Below are 13,131 nucleotides of genomic sequence, written 5' to 3'. Positions count from 1 at the left end.
TTCTGATAAACTTCAGGGGCCAAATGAATTTTCTTCGTCCTCGCACTGCGACCTGCGGCAGCACGACCGGTTCATTCGAGTAATGAATGCCACCTCTCCTCACGTCATCTCGGCCCGCCGCCATCTCGCTCCTCCGATCCTCCGTCCGCCGCCGTGATCCCGCCGCCTGCCGCCATCTCCACGCTCACCTCATCAAGTCCGGCGTGAGCCGCTGGCCCCCGTACCCAACTGCTCTCCTCGATGCCTACGCCAAATCCGGCCTCCTGTCGGACGCCCACCGGCTGTTCGACGAATCCCCCCACAGGGACGCCGTCTTCTATTCCTCCTTCCTCTCCGCCCTCTCCAACTCTGATCGCCCTTCCGATGCGCTTCTCCACTTCCGCCGCATGGTTTCCGCGGACGCCGTTCCTCCCGACGGATTCATCTTCGCCACCCTCGCGAAGGCCTGCTCCCGTGCCGGCTCCCTTCGTCTCGGCAAGCAAGTCCACGCCCACTTCCTGTCGTCTCTGTTCCACGACGACAACGTCGTCAAGTCTTCTCTTGTAGACATGTACTCCAAGTGCGGCGCCGTCGATGACGCTCGGAAGGTGTTCGACACAATTCCCGAGAAGAATCTCGTCTGCTGGACTGCTATGGTTTCCGGATACGCTTCCAATGGCCGAAAGGCCCGAGCTCTGGAGCTGTTCGATCAAATGCCGCACAGAAACATCTTCGCCTGGACAGCTTTGATCTCTGGCTTCCTTCAGAGCGGGGAAAGCTTCCATGCGGCCAAGAAGTTTGTAGAAATGCGGAGGCAAGAAGTGGAGATCGACAATGCCTTTGTTCTCTCAGCCGTCATTGGCGCTGCTGCCGATTTAGCGACGCTACAATTGGGCAGGCAGCTCCATGGGCTCATGTGGGCACTTGGGTATGAATCAAGCTTCATAGTCGGGAATGCTCTTGTGGACATGTATGCAAAGTGCAGTGATATCGACTCCGCGAGATCTGTCTTCCTAAGCCTCACCGTACGAGATGTCGTTTCTTGGACGACCATGGTTGTGGGGGAGGCACAGCACGGCCGAGCTGAGGATGCATTGCAATTGTATGATCATATGATTCTTGCAGGAGTGCAGCCCAATGGTGTGACTTTTGTTGGATTGATCTATGCTTGCAGCCACGCCGGGCTTGTTCAAAAGGGGCGGGCATTGTTCGATTTGATGGTTGAGGAGCACGGCATTAGGCCTTCGTTGCAACACTATACGTGCTTGTTGGATCTTCTCAGTCGGTCGGGGCATCTAGCTGAAGCAGAACATGTCATTGAGTCGATGCCGTATGTGCCTGACGAAGCTATCTGGGCAGCCCTGCTGAGTGCTTGTATGAAGCATGGCGATACCCCGAGGAGCATAAGGGTGGCCGATCGGTTGCTGAGTATGGATCCGAAGGACCCTTCGACCTACATCTTGCTGTCCAATGCATTTGCTGTTGCCGGAGTATGGGAGTCTGTGGTCAGAGTGAGGAAATTGATGGATGATATGGAGATCAAGAAACAGCCAGGTTATAGTTGGATTGACTTGGGCAAAGAGAGCTGTCTGTTTACGGCCGGAGAAATCCCGCATGATATGAGAGTCGAGATCGTTCAATTGCTCGATGAACTGGCCATCGACATGAGAAGGAGAGGATATGTGCCGGACGCAAGGTCGGTTATGCACGACTTGGAAGAGTGCGAGAAAGAGCAACAACTGTTCTTGCATAGTGAGAGATTGGCTGTTGCCTTTGGGCTTCTCAAGTCGATCCCAGGAACCACAATCCGGATCGTGAAGAACCTTCGCGTTTGCACAGACTGTCATACCGTTCTAAAGTTGATCAGTGCCATAACTGGGAGGTCGATAGTTGTGCGAGATGCAAATAGGTTTCACCATTTCGAATGTGGAAAGTGTTCTTGTGGAGATTTTTGGTAACTTCGTATGACCTTGTGCAAAAACCTTAAGCGACGAATTGCTGAACCTGCACGAAGATTCTGAATATCGGTGAATTTAATGGAACATGTTTATGCATTGGACACATGCAATCTTTTCATGTTGCAGCCTTCTCAAAACATTTTTAAAGCAATTGTATGATGAAATCAGAGAAGACACTCAAAAGCATAAAATAAGTAGTAACAGAATCATAATTTTGTTGGAATGACACAGGAACCCATCAACAGCAATTAGCAATTATCTCTCTCGATACAGAAAAAGGGTACAACAACGTTACAAAGGATCGGTTTGATAAACCGTGAAGATACCATGACAGTGAAAGACTAAGGCCATAATCGTCAACAACAACATAAACTACTACTAACCAACAAAATCGTTGGATGTCCGTGATGGTACTCCCTTCTACAAACAAAGATGTTGCATAGATGCAACGTTACTAGAGGAGAATCAAATTTATTTATGTTCCTTCAAGTTTTTCGCAGGATGATGCAAATCCTAAAATTTTCAGGCATGGCTTTTCTTATTTGTTGTGTAAACTTCTTGCAAACGATGAGACTTGCTGGCTTTGGGAATCAGCAACAAGGAAATATTAGTGCAATGCTTTACCTTCGGCATGAACAGGATAGTTGCATTGTAAATATAGCTCGGCCCATCCAGATCAAACCCCAGAAGTAGCATTACTGGCAATTGCCTGCAAAAAGAAAGCCTTGGTGTTTGGATCACTAGAAAACTGGCCCAAAGCTGCTATAGTAGCCGTGTTGCTCCCTACTTTCTCAATCCCCCTTGATATCATGCAGTTATGGTGGGCTTCGACAACAACCATTACACCATCATTGAGCTTAGAATAAACTGCTTCTGCTATTTGTCTGGTTAATCTCTCTTGAACTTGGAGTTTGCAAGCAAAGAAATGAACCATTTGCTGCAAAGCTGACCGCTCGATATAAATACCTTCTTGTTTGGTCAAGTATCCTATGTGTACAACACCATGAAATGGTAAGAGATGGTGCTCACACAGCGAGAAGAAAGGAATGCTTAGCTCTGTCTTCATCTCATTCTTGCTGTCAATATTTCCATCTTTCACAACACAAGAGCTCACTTTACAGATATCAAGGCTGTTCAAATCTAAGCCCCAGTTAGAGCTCTTAAAATTCAGAAGCCATTGGACGTAACGGTACGGAGTGCCCAAGAGTTCTTTCCTCGAAGTATCTTCACCAAGGGAGTGTAGAATTGAAGCAACAGCAGCCACCATAGAAGCCTGTGAAACTGCTGTAGTGGAAGAAGTCTTTCCATTTTTGAAGTTTCTCGCACACTCTCCATTGGACATGGGTACTTCAAGAGACCTCGAGGGGCACCAGGGAGAAACATGAGAATGGTTTGTATCTCCTCCTTCGATGATTGCACCACTTAGTTTCAGAAGAGAAGTGAAATCATCCCACAAAGAGTTCTTCCCTTCCTTAAAAACTCCAGACCTGGAAGAAGCTAAAACTGTTCCCCAACTTTGCATATCTGATATGGTCGAATGAGTAAAATTGCTGTCACACAAATGGCTAAATTTCATGTGCCAACATTGAAGAGAGACAGCAACACCGGCCGGGTTAATGCTGTTATGCAATGCTGCACAAACTTCACTTGCTAGTCTTTTAGGATCCTGAAACCTCCTTGCAAATACATCTGCAACTCGCGACAGCTTACTCAGGCCGACGACACGCCCTCCGGATGGCACATAGCCAACATGGCACTTGATGCTAAATGGAAGCAAGCAGGACTCACAGTAGGAAAACAGGTTGATGTCGCGAACAACCACTAGCCCACCAACCCCTCCTGCATGGCCGACTCCCGGATTCAATCCAGCTTCTGGAAACAAGGCACCCTGCACAATGTCTTTCGCCTTTTGTTTGTACCCTATTACAGAAAAGATTGGCTCAAATTAAGAACTTGATTGAACTATTCCAAACACCAATACAAGCCACCAGTTCCTTACAGATCTTTTTGTGCATTGGTAATTCAGTAATTTGTAACACAAGTAACAGAGCAAATTGTAGGATAAGAATGCTGATAAAATGGATTTTATTCTCGGGCATGAATTGAAGTTTTTGATTCGGATAGTGAATCCAAACAACACAAGTTCTGAAGATTTCTTTACCAAGCAGAGAGAAGCAGAACATTCCTTATCTAAAGCGGAATAGAACAACTACTAAGCTTTGTCTTTATGATGTCAACAATCAACATAGCATACTACTAACTACTTATCCTTGTAAAGAAAGCATTTTGGTTGCTAACAACTACACAGCAATCTACTCACCAAATAAAGGATATTGGGAAAGCGATGGCAGATATCTAAAGCGAGTGGTTATGCTTTCTAAACTAAAGAAACGGAAGATGACCGACAGATCTTGTGAAATGCGGAAGGACGAAAAAAAAAAAGGGGGGACCAACGGAGTAGCAGCAGATTTACAATAAAACGATCGCAAACCTCTGGTTCCTCCGCGGAAGGCCTCGGCCACGCGATGCGGCGTCCTCCGGAGGCCTTCTCGCTCGTGATCCTCTCCGAGGCCCTGCAGCAGCGCCTTGACGGCCTCCTCGATCGAGAGCGGGCGCTCGGCCTCCGACGCCAGCGGATCCGTCGCCTCCTCCTCGCATTTGGCTCCGCCTTCGAGGTCGTCCAAGCAGCCGGAGCCGAGCGCGCCCATGCCGACGCCGGAGCGAGAGTGAGAACGCAGGAAATTGGAAAGAGAGGTCGCCCCTCGAGAGGAGATATTCGTGGTTCGATGAAACGCAATGCGATTCTTTCTATTTATAGCTCTTTTATAACAAATATAAACCATGAAGTAAAATATAATATCCTCGGTAATAACATTTCTGACAGGGCATCAAAAGATTATATATTTTTTAAATAAAATGCCCTTTTGATAATAATAATAATAAAATAAAGATTTTTTTTTAAAAAAAATATCTCATTAGGTAGTTTTAAACACAAATAATTTAGGATAAAAACTGCTGTAAATAATGAAAATTTTAGGGGGGAAATTATTTTTCAATAAAATATTTTTTAATAATAAAAAATAAAAGATACCTTTATTCTTTTACTAAAAAATACTGATCTTCAACGGACAAGTTGACCCTTTACAGGTGTACTTCGGTGGAGATCGGATGCTCCAAAACCTGAAAAATATTTACAAATTCTATTACACGAATAATAAATTTTAAAAAATCTTTTTTATTTAAATAAAAAACATCGATGAAGTAATCAGTCAATTAAAAACCACAATCGATGAATTGAAATCATTTCCGATAATAAATAAATAAGAGGGAGTTTAATGATAGTGATAAGGGTAGAGTGTGACGATATCTTATTTTTGTTATAAAAAATATTTAAAATGCCAACCATCCTATGTTTTTCATTTTTAAAGTACTATTTCAGCGCAAACTAAATTTTAATAAAAAATATTAAAAAAACTTCAATCATCTATTTAACACTATATTTAGTAACTGCAAATTTATAATGATTACAATGGGAATATTATTAAAATAAATCTATTTAATACGATATTTGATGCGGTAGAAAAGAGAGTCCTTCAAGTATGAGTTAAAAGACGGGAACATCATCCGACGTAAAGATTAAAGTTAAGATGGTCAAAAGTAAGAAATCGTCGAGTCACCAATGTTAGCCGAGCGGGTCTGAAGGGTTCGATCAGCCCAGAGGCTCATCTGAGCATATCACTCGTCTAGTCGAGATGATTATGGAGAGGGCATCAGATCTTCACAATTAACCAAATAAAGGATAGTCCGACCAAACCGTTTGTCCGATCGGGCGAGAAACAGCCTACTGAGTCGAGCGACCACAGAGAGGAATAGCTGAGATCAATCGAGTGGGGAATCTCGATCGAGAGGCTCTCCCGCTTGGCCAAACAGTGGGATCCCTTACTTAGGTTATTGCATCCTTCTGGGAATTGATGCTGCTGACAGTAGGATATGATCAACAGGTAAATCGTATGATGAAAGATTCCACTGGTATATCAGGGATTTGCAGGGATTTACATGTCCTGTTAAAGAATGGTGTCAGTGACACTTTCTTAACGTGTCTTTTCGTAGGATAGTTGAGAAAAGGTGCACGCACCTTGGGAAGCATGCACATCTATTACTAGAGCATTATATAAAGGAAGGTCCATGTACAGGAGGAGGTATGCATTATTTGTGATTACACTCATGTTGTTGCTACAATTTTCTTACTACTATTCCGATGATTAACTTAAGTATCAAAAAATTAATGTTGAGGACCTCTTTCCTAATTTGGTACTGACATTCTTAATTTTTACAATTTTACATAGCAGAACATAGTATAATTTTCACACGATCAATCCTAAATCATATTTTCAATCAGTCACCTTCACTATTTCTAGACAGGATAAATATTTAATATATATGACAAACAGAGGACAACTTTATTATTTTACAGGGAGATATGTTTGGATATTTTTTTTAAAAAATTATAGATATTCAGATCAAAGAATAACCTTGAGATATCAGATTCGGCCCATCAAATAAATTTAAAAAAAATACGATAACTCCTGACATGGTAATTTAAATGTTGGGGCAAACCTGCAGGATTCTAGACATTGTAGATATTGATTGATTGATTGATTAAAAATAACGATAACTTCAGCATCAAATGTTGAGCAGCAGAAGCGGACAATGGCAGCAGTGGAGTGCCCATCTCAAATTCTCAATCTCAAGGCTCCGGCGATTTATTTAATTGATCAATAATTCGATCCAGATCCAGATCGGGGGCCGGCGATCACACTATTAAATTGCACGCCACAGATCTAATTATTTCCTGCACCAAATATTTTTATATCATTAAAAAGGTATCCAATGTTAAAAGAGATGGCAGACAATTACAATATTATAGTAATTTTGACGAGCATCCTTGTCATCGCCAAGCTTTTGCTCGAGTCATTATGGTCTATAATAGTGTGTTGTGTATCTTTTGTAGGAGATTAGGTGATCATCTAATTGGTGTCTTTGATTCTACAAATCCACATCTTTCTTCTCCAATCCTCCCATCCATGGGGCAAAAAATAGTTGTTATATCAATAGTATTTTACTAAACCGGATAAGAGATTTAAGTATTACCCATGTCACATATTTAACTTTATTAATTTTAAAAACATTGAGAATATTTTTTTAACTCCGGAATGACATAAAACCTTACATCAAAGTAATCATATTTCAAATTATGTCCCTCATTTGTTAACGTGACGAACATATTTTATTACTTGCGAATCACTCGTTACTTAAATTAAACATGATTAAATAATATAATCTTAAGTAAATAATCAAGGTTATCAACTGATGCGGAGATGGAGGGAGATCGACTTGACACGGGGTCAACTGTCAAGGTGGAGGTCAAAGTCAAGGTGATCAACGCCCGAATGTTAAAGGGTCGAACAGAGGACAATTTCAATGGGTGGTCGGGCGGTCAAGCCTCGACCGGCAGGAGATGGGTCCGAGCAGACCTCCATTCCGAGCCGAGATGATACGCTAGACAGTCGATGCTCAATACGGAACAGCAGGACACTGAGGGAGACCGCATAGCTGGTCTGAACGGGGAATGATATGTTACTACACGGTCACCGAATAGAAGAATCACGGAGGTCGACAAAGCGGAGTGGTCTCGATTGAGCGGCTACCCCGCTTGGTCCAGCAACGGAACCTGGACATGGGCGGAGCGGAGTCCCAGCCAAGAGACTACCTCGCTTGGCCAAACAACGGGACCACTATAGTATCTCTCGACATTCTTTTGGGAGATAGTGCCGCTGACACGAGGCATGGTATCTCTCGACATCCTCATACGACAGAAGCTTCTATTATCACGTCAGGGATACACATGCTCTGTTAAGGTATGGTGTCAGAGATACTTTCTTGACAAGACCCTTTCATGGGGCACATGAGAGAGTGTGCCCATACCTCGAGAAGCGCGCACGCTGTCCACCAAGGCTCTATAAAAAAGGGGTTCCATCACCGACGGAAGTGCGCGTTATCTACTGTTTGCTACTGTTGCTATGCTTCTCCACATTTTTCAATGACTGACTTGAGCGTCGGAGGGTCAATGTCTGGGATCCCTTCCCTAGTTCGGCACTGACGTTATTTGTGTTGCAAAGCGAAACGAGGTCCACAGCCAGTAAGCGAAGCCACCACCTCCCAGCTTTCCAATTTCCCGCTTTTGGACAGGATCATCAACAATAACCTTTAACTAAACATACCCTATAAGTTTTTAAAAATTTACTATTCTCAATTTTTATTATCAAATTTAGATATGAGGGCATGTGTACATTAGGGAGGTAATGGCATAAAACCTTACACTTTCAAATATTCCAAATTATGTCCATCATTTGTTACGTGACAGACATGCTTCATTACTCATTACTTAAATTAAATATGATTAAATAATATAATTTTAGATAAATAATCAAGGTTATCAACAATAACCTTCAACTAAACATGCCCTATAAGTTTTTAAAATTTTACTATTCTTAATTTTTATTATCAAATTCAGGTTTGAGGGCATATGTACATTAGGGATGTTAAGCAAGTATATTGGTTTTAATTTAAAATAATCCAGTATTCTCTAAATCTATCAATTAATTTTATCCGAAAATGACTGATGAATTTAGAAAATTTTAAATCATTCTAAATTGCAATCAATATACTAATATCAGCCTCCTTAATATATTCACGCTCTCAAACCTAAATTTGATAATAAATTGAGAGTAATAAATTTTTAAAAACTTAAGGGGGCGTTTGGTATGCACGTTTTCCATTTTTATTTTCTGGAAAACGCGCGTTTTCTGAAAAATGGTGTTTGATTTACTTTTTCCGCGCGCGTTTTCTAAAAAATTGACTATCGTTTTCTAGAAAAACAGAAAATGACAAAAAATCATTTTCTGTTTTCTAAAAAACGCACATTTTTCAGAAAATAAAAATGAAAACGGTGCATACCAAACGCACCAAGATTCTACAAAATTTTAGAAATTCATGCACACAAAGTCACGTGATTATTTCGTGAAAAGAAGGAGAAAGAGTATAACATAAATGTGATATGCCTCTGTTTACTCCGAAAGAAGGAAAGGGAAGGAAAGAAATTGATGGTGGAAAAAATTCCATAGGAAAAGGTAGGAGAAAGGAAAAAAGGAAAAAAAAAAAAATCGACAATCACGTTGCGCTCACCCTTGTGCCTATGCTCGTCCTCGCAAGGCTGCCGGCCTTGCGCACTCACACTCGCCCTCTTCCTCGCCCTCGCAGGGCCACCAACCCAAGCACACTCGCCCTCGTCCTCACAGGGCCACCAACCCAACACACACACTCTCGCAGGGCCACCGGCCTCACTCGCCTGCCTTTGCTCATGCTAACCCGCCCTCGCTCATGCTCGCCCCTCGCTTGCGCTCATCCTCACAAGGTGATGACTTTGCTTGCCTACTTGCCCTCGCTCATGCTCGCCCTTACTTGCGCTCACCCTCACAAGGTCGCCAGCCCCACGCCTTCGCAAGGCCACTAGACTTGCGCTCGCTCGCTCGCTCTCGCCCTCAAGAGGACCATTGGTTTCGTGAGCGACCTCTAAGGTCGCTCGCCCTCGGGGGTTCGCCATCCACGCGAGCAAGCTCGAAGGCACTCACCCTTGGGGGTAGCAGCCTGAAAGTGACCCTCCTAGGTCGCTCGCCCTCTATGGGTTGTCGGCCCCTCAAGCAATATCCGAGGTCGCTCATGCCCATAGGGCCATCTCCTCCCTAGCCACGTTCAGCGCCCTCATAGGGCAGCTAGCAAGAAAAAGACAGCGAGTGTAGCTGCCTATCATCGTCTTGTATTGTCAGTACCGACGGTTAGAAATAGATATGCACGTTGTGGCAAAAGAGAATTGCTCTCCACCCTATTTAGGCGGAAGCAAAAATTATGAAAAAAAATTATCCGTGTAAGGATTTATAAATCTGTCAGTTCATTTGATAAACAAAAGAAAAGAATTTCTCTTAGTTTTTTATAAGTAAATAAAAGAAATAAATATAATTCCTCGTTGTTTACAAAGTAAGGAGAGGAAAAGTTTCCATCATGGAAATTTTTTCATAATTTTTATTTTTTTCCTCCTAAGGAAACAAAGCCTATATGTTTTTGAAATTACAAAAGCTAGGTACGTAAAATGGGTAATACTGAAACGTCCTTATGTGTTGAGAAAAATGCTATTATATAAATCCTCACTGTATCGTTTAGGTCAGGATAACAAGCCCAAACAATCATATCTAACAAAATTCCCATAAGGATAACGACATTTACCCATAGCAGCTAGCATCAGGGCTCAGGCTCCTATTAAGGGCGATTTCATCAACGAAGAATGCCACGACGGTCATCGAGCTGATTTGAAGCAGCTCCCATCGACATTCGAGTTGAATCCTATCAATGAAAAAGATGGAAGATCCAACTTTGTTACTCTACCTGACCAAAAGAAAGCTTTGCTACTTTAGTTGGGTTTATGTGGTGTACTGGCCATATCATCAAAAACATGACCATACTGTTAGGAAGTATGAACTTGGCACTTGAGATCTGCAAGTGTAATCCATATGACAACTAAAGATTCAAACATGATGAATGTAAATGCCCCTGTCAATATATATCAATCGATAAAATTGAATGACATTTACTCGGCGAAAACCGGTTACCGTTAGCAATACACAAACATTGATATATTAATTGTGCTTCCTTAAGTAATAAAAACTCAGAAGATTTGCATGATAGGCACCTCCAACAGTGTAGAAAAGTATAATAATGTTGAATGTAAACCTAAGGAGCAGTTGATAGAACGCTGTAGGATTGGCAACATCTTGTCATATCCCACCTTAACACGAATCCCTCTTACATTCCCCGGTCAATCAGTCAACAAGTGAAAACTAGAATGATGTGGAATGAAGCTAAAGAACAATGAATGAAGCTGAATGGATTGCTTAGTTCACTAGAGGATTTACAACATCTCCCCATTGCTCACTGTAAGCCAATGCAATAAATCCCTCCTACATTCCATGATGGACGGTCAAGTACCGGAAACTACAATGATGTTTGAATGTAAGACGGGAGAATAAAAGGTGCAGTTGATGGAACTAAATAGATCACTACAAGAATGACAAATTTGCACCACATCTCGTTCTAACTCAATGCCATAAATTCCTTCCATGGCTGATTGATCATCTAGCAAAAAATAGAATGAAGTGCATGCAAATTGTAGCAAACCCAAGAAGAAATGAATGAACCAAATCATACACCATAATTCAATGAGAGAACCCACCTACATTCCATGGCTGATTGGTTAACTAGTGAAAAGTAAAATGATATGCTGAGTGTGAATTGGAGGAAATCTAAGGGAAAATGAAAGAAACTGAATATTGATGGATCCTATAGTATTATTACAAATGTAGAGAGGAAATATTTTATATTCAAGGATAAGTGATGCTTCTGTCTATTGAAAGTTGATTATAAAGATCATAAAATAGGAGGAACAACTCCCTGTTTTACTAACATGTCAAGCCAAGTAAAACACTGAGCTTATAATAACAATTCCCTATTTCACTAGATAATCAGAGATTGTTGGGCATTGATCTAACATTGTACAAAGTTATACTAAAAACCTTCCTTGTTCAACTAGTGAATGTGAATTTAGAGGAAACCCAAGGAGTAATGAATGAAACTGAATACTGATGGATCCTATTATGATACAAATAAAAAGGAGTCTAATAATTTTAATTTGAGAAATAGTGATACTTCTGTCTATTAAGGTAAGGGAAGGTAGGTGATGATAAAGATCACAAGTAGAAGAAATCACTGCCTGTTTTACTAGCATTTCAAGCCAAGTAAAGCACTGAGCTTACATAATAATTCCCCAGTTTACTAGATAATTGGACTCTGATTCAACATTGGCACATAGCTAAAGTGAAATCATTCCCTATTTTACTAGATAATCAGAGATCACTGGGCTCTGATTCGACATTGATACACAATTAAAGTGTAATCTTTAGGTGAAGATAAGGATCACAAATTTTAGGGAAAGATACAAATCCCTAATTGACGCTTAGCCTGACAGTTCTCAAGTAAAGCTTACCGCATCCTGGTGACGGCCAGGAAGACGGAGGGGGGATCGAATAGATTCCTGCGAATCGTCGCCGTCGGTGCAGTTCAACCCGCAGCCGCAGCGGGGGGAGATGTAAAAGTTGCTGATGGCGAAGTCGGCAGAAGCGATGCCGACGGAGAAGCGGAGGGAGTCAGTGAGGCGTCGGACCTCGATGATGTTGACCCAGAAAAGAAGGACCTTGACGCTGACGCCGTGGAGGTCGGAGAGGCGTCCGGTCGAGATGACGCCGGTGACGGTGGATTTGTAGTGGAGCTGGTAGGAGCCCTCGAGGGAGAAGCTGCAGGATCCGTTGAGGTAGGCGGAGAAAGCGCCAGTGGTGGCGTCGAGGTTGTAGCCGAGTGCGCCCAGGGGAAGAAGGCCCGGCGGGAAGTCGTACGATGCGAGGACCTGGTAGGCCGTCAGATTGTCATCGCCGGCGGCGGCGGAGGAGAAATGGAGCAGGAAGAGGAGGGGTAGGAGGAGGGAGAGGGAGGCGATCGATCGAAAGGACATCGTCGGTGGCGAGCGGAGGAGTGAATTCGACGCTTGGTTTCTTGCGGAGATCGCGATCATGCTCGGCGGCCTAAAGATGTGGCCTTATGCTCGCGGACAAACTCGTGCACCATATCGTTACTCAACCAGCAATTATGCACGGCCCACAGATGCCGTGGTATGGCCCCACGCTCGTTGATAGAGTCGTGCTGATTAGATTTACACGTGACTCAACCAAACCTCCTTCGGAGACTGGTTGGTGTACGGCTGGCTTGATTAGAATTTGATAGGATGTGAAAATTTTAAAATTAAATATCTCTCAATTAATTTTAAAAATGTGGTACCGTTACGATTAGCGACCCTCTGACGATGTTATCATTAAGAAGTTTAATAGAAATCTAAATTGACAAGTGCATCAGTTCCCTATCGAATTTCAACCTCCTCTCACCACTATAATTATTATCTTATATATTTATCAACTTAATTAGTCATGGTAATCTCTCAGTTAATTAAGGCCGTATAGGTTGAGTGCATTATATT

General features: G+C 42.4%; 3 protein-coding genes across 3 annotated transcripts; 1 reads left to right on the top strand and 2 right to left on the bottom strand.

The window, feature by feature from the left end:
* Positions 1–5: 5 nt before the first annotated feature.
* LOC121977088 (pentatricopeptide repeat-containing protein At4g14050, mitochondrial-like) lies at positions 6–2,295 on the top strand. Its single transcript, XM_042529602.1, has one exon. The coding sequence runs from the start codon at positions 87–89 to the stop codon at positions 1,935–1,937; it is 1,851 nt and encodes a 616-aa protein (XP_042385536.1). The 5' UTR covers positions 6–86; the 3' UTR covers positions 1,938–2,295.
* LOC121977089 (GTP cyclohydrolase 1-like) lies at positions 2,176–4,747 on the bottom strand. The gene is made up of 2 exons (XM_042529604.1): positions 4,429–4,747; positions 2,176–3,857 (listed from the first exon to the last, which is right to left on the bottom strand). The coding sequence occupies exons 1-2, from the start codon at positions 4,643–4,645 to the stop codon at positions 2,614–2,616; spliced, it is 1,461 nt and encodes a 486-aa protein (XP_042385538.1). The 5' UTR covers positions 4,646–4,747; the 3' UTR covers positions 2,176–2,613.
* Positions 4,748–11,801: 7,054 nt separating this feature from the next.
* Positions 11,802–12,711, bottom strand: LOC121977087. Its single transcript, XM_042529601.1, has one exon. It carries the CDS (start codon positions 12,670–12,672, stop codon positions 12,076–12,078), a length of 597 nt encoding a protein of 198 aa, XP_042385535.1. The 5' UTR covers positions 12,673–12,711; the 3' UTR covers positions 11,802–12,075.
* Between the last annotated feature and the right edge of the window lie 420 nt (positions 12,712–13,131).

Source organism: Zingiber officinale, chromosome 4B, assembly GCF_018446385.1.
Source record: "Zingiber officinale cultivar Zhangliang chromosome 4B, Zo_v1.1, whole genome shotgun sequence".
NCBI classification, from domain to species: domain Eukaryota; kingdom Viridiplantae; phylum Streptophyta; class Magnoliopsida; order Zingiberales; family Zingiberaceae; genus Zingiber; species Zingiber officinale.
This window is presented reverse-complemented; position numbering and strand designations above follow the sequence as displayed.

What these genes read in the sequence shown, in the direction of transcription:
- LOC121977088 (XM_042529602.1), top strand. Translation starts at nt 87, where the DNA reads ATGCCACCTCTCCTCACGTCATCTCGGCCCGCCGCCATCTCGCTCCTC.
- LOC121977089 (XM_042529604.1), bottom strand. Translation starts at nt 4,645, where the DNA reads ATGGGCGCGCTCGGCTCCGGCTGCTTGGACGACCTCGAAGGCGGAGCC. An exon ending in CTTCCGCGGAGGAACCAGAG is followed by an intron (nt 3,858 to 4,428) that starts GTTTGCGATCGT and finishes TTTCTGTAATAG; the next exon opens with GGTACAAACAAAAGGCGAAA.
- LOC121977087 (XM_042529601.1), bottom strand. Translation starts at nt 12,672, where the DNA reads ATGATCGCGATCTCCGCAAGAAACCAAGCGTCGAATTCACTCCTCCGC.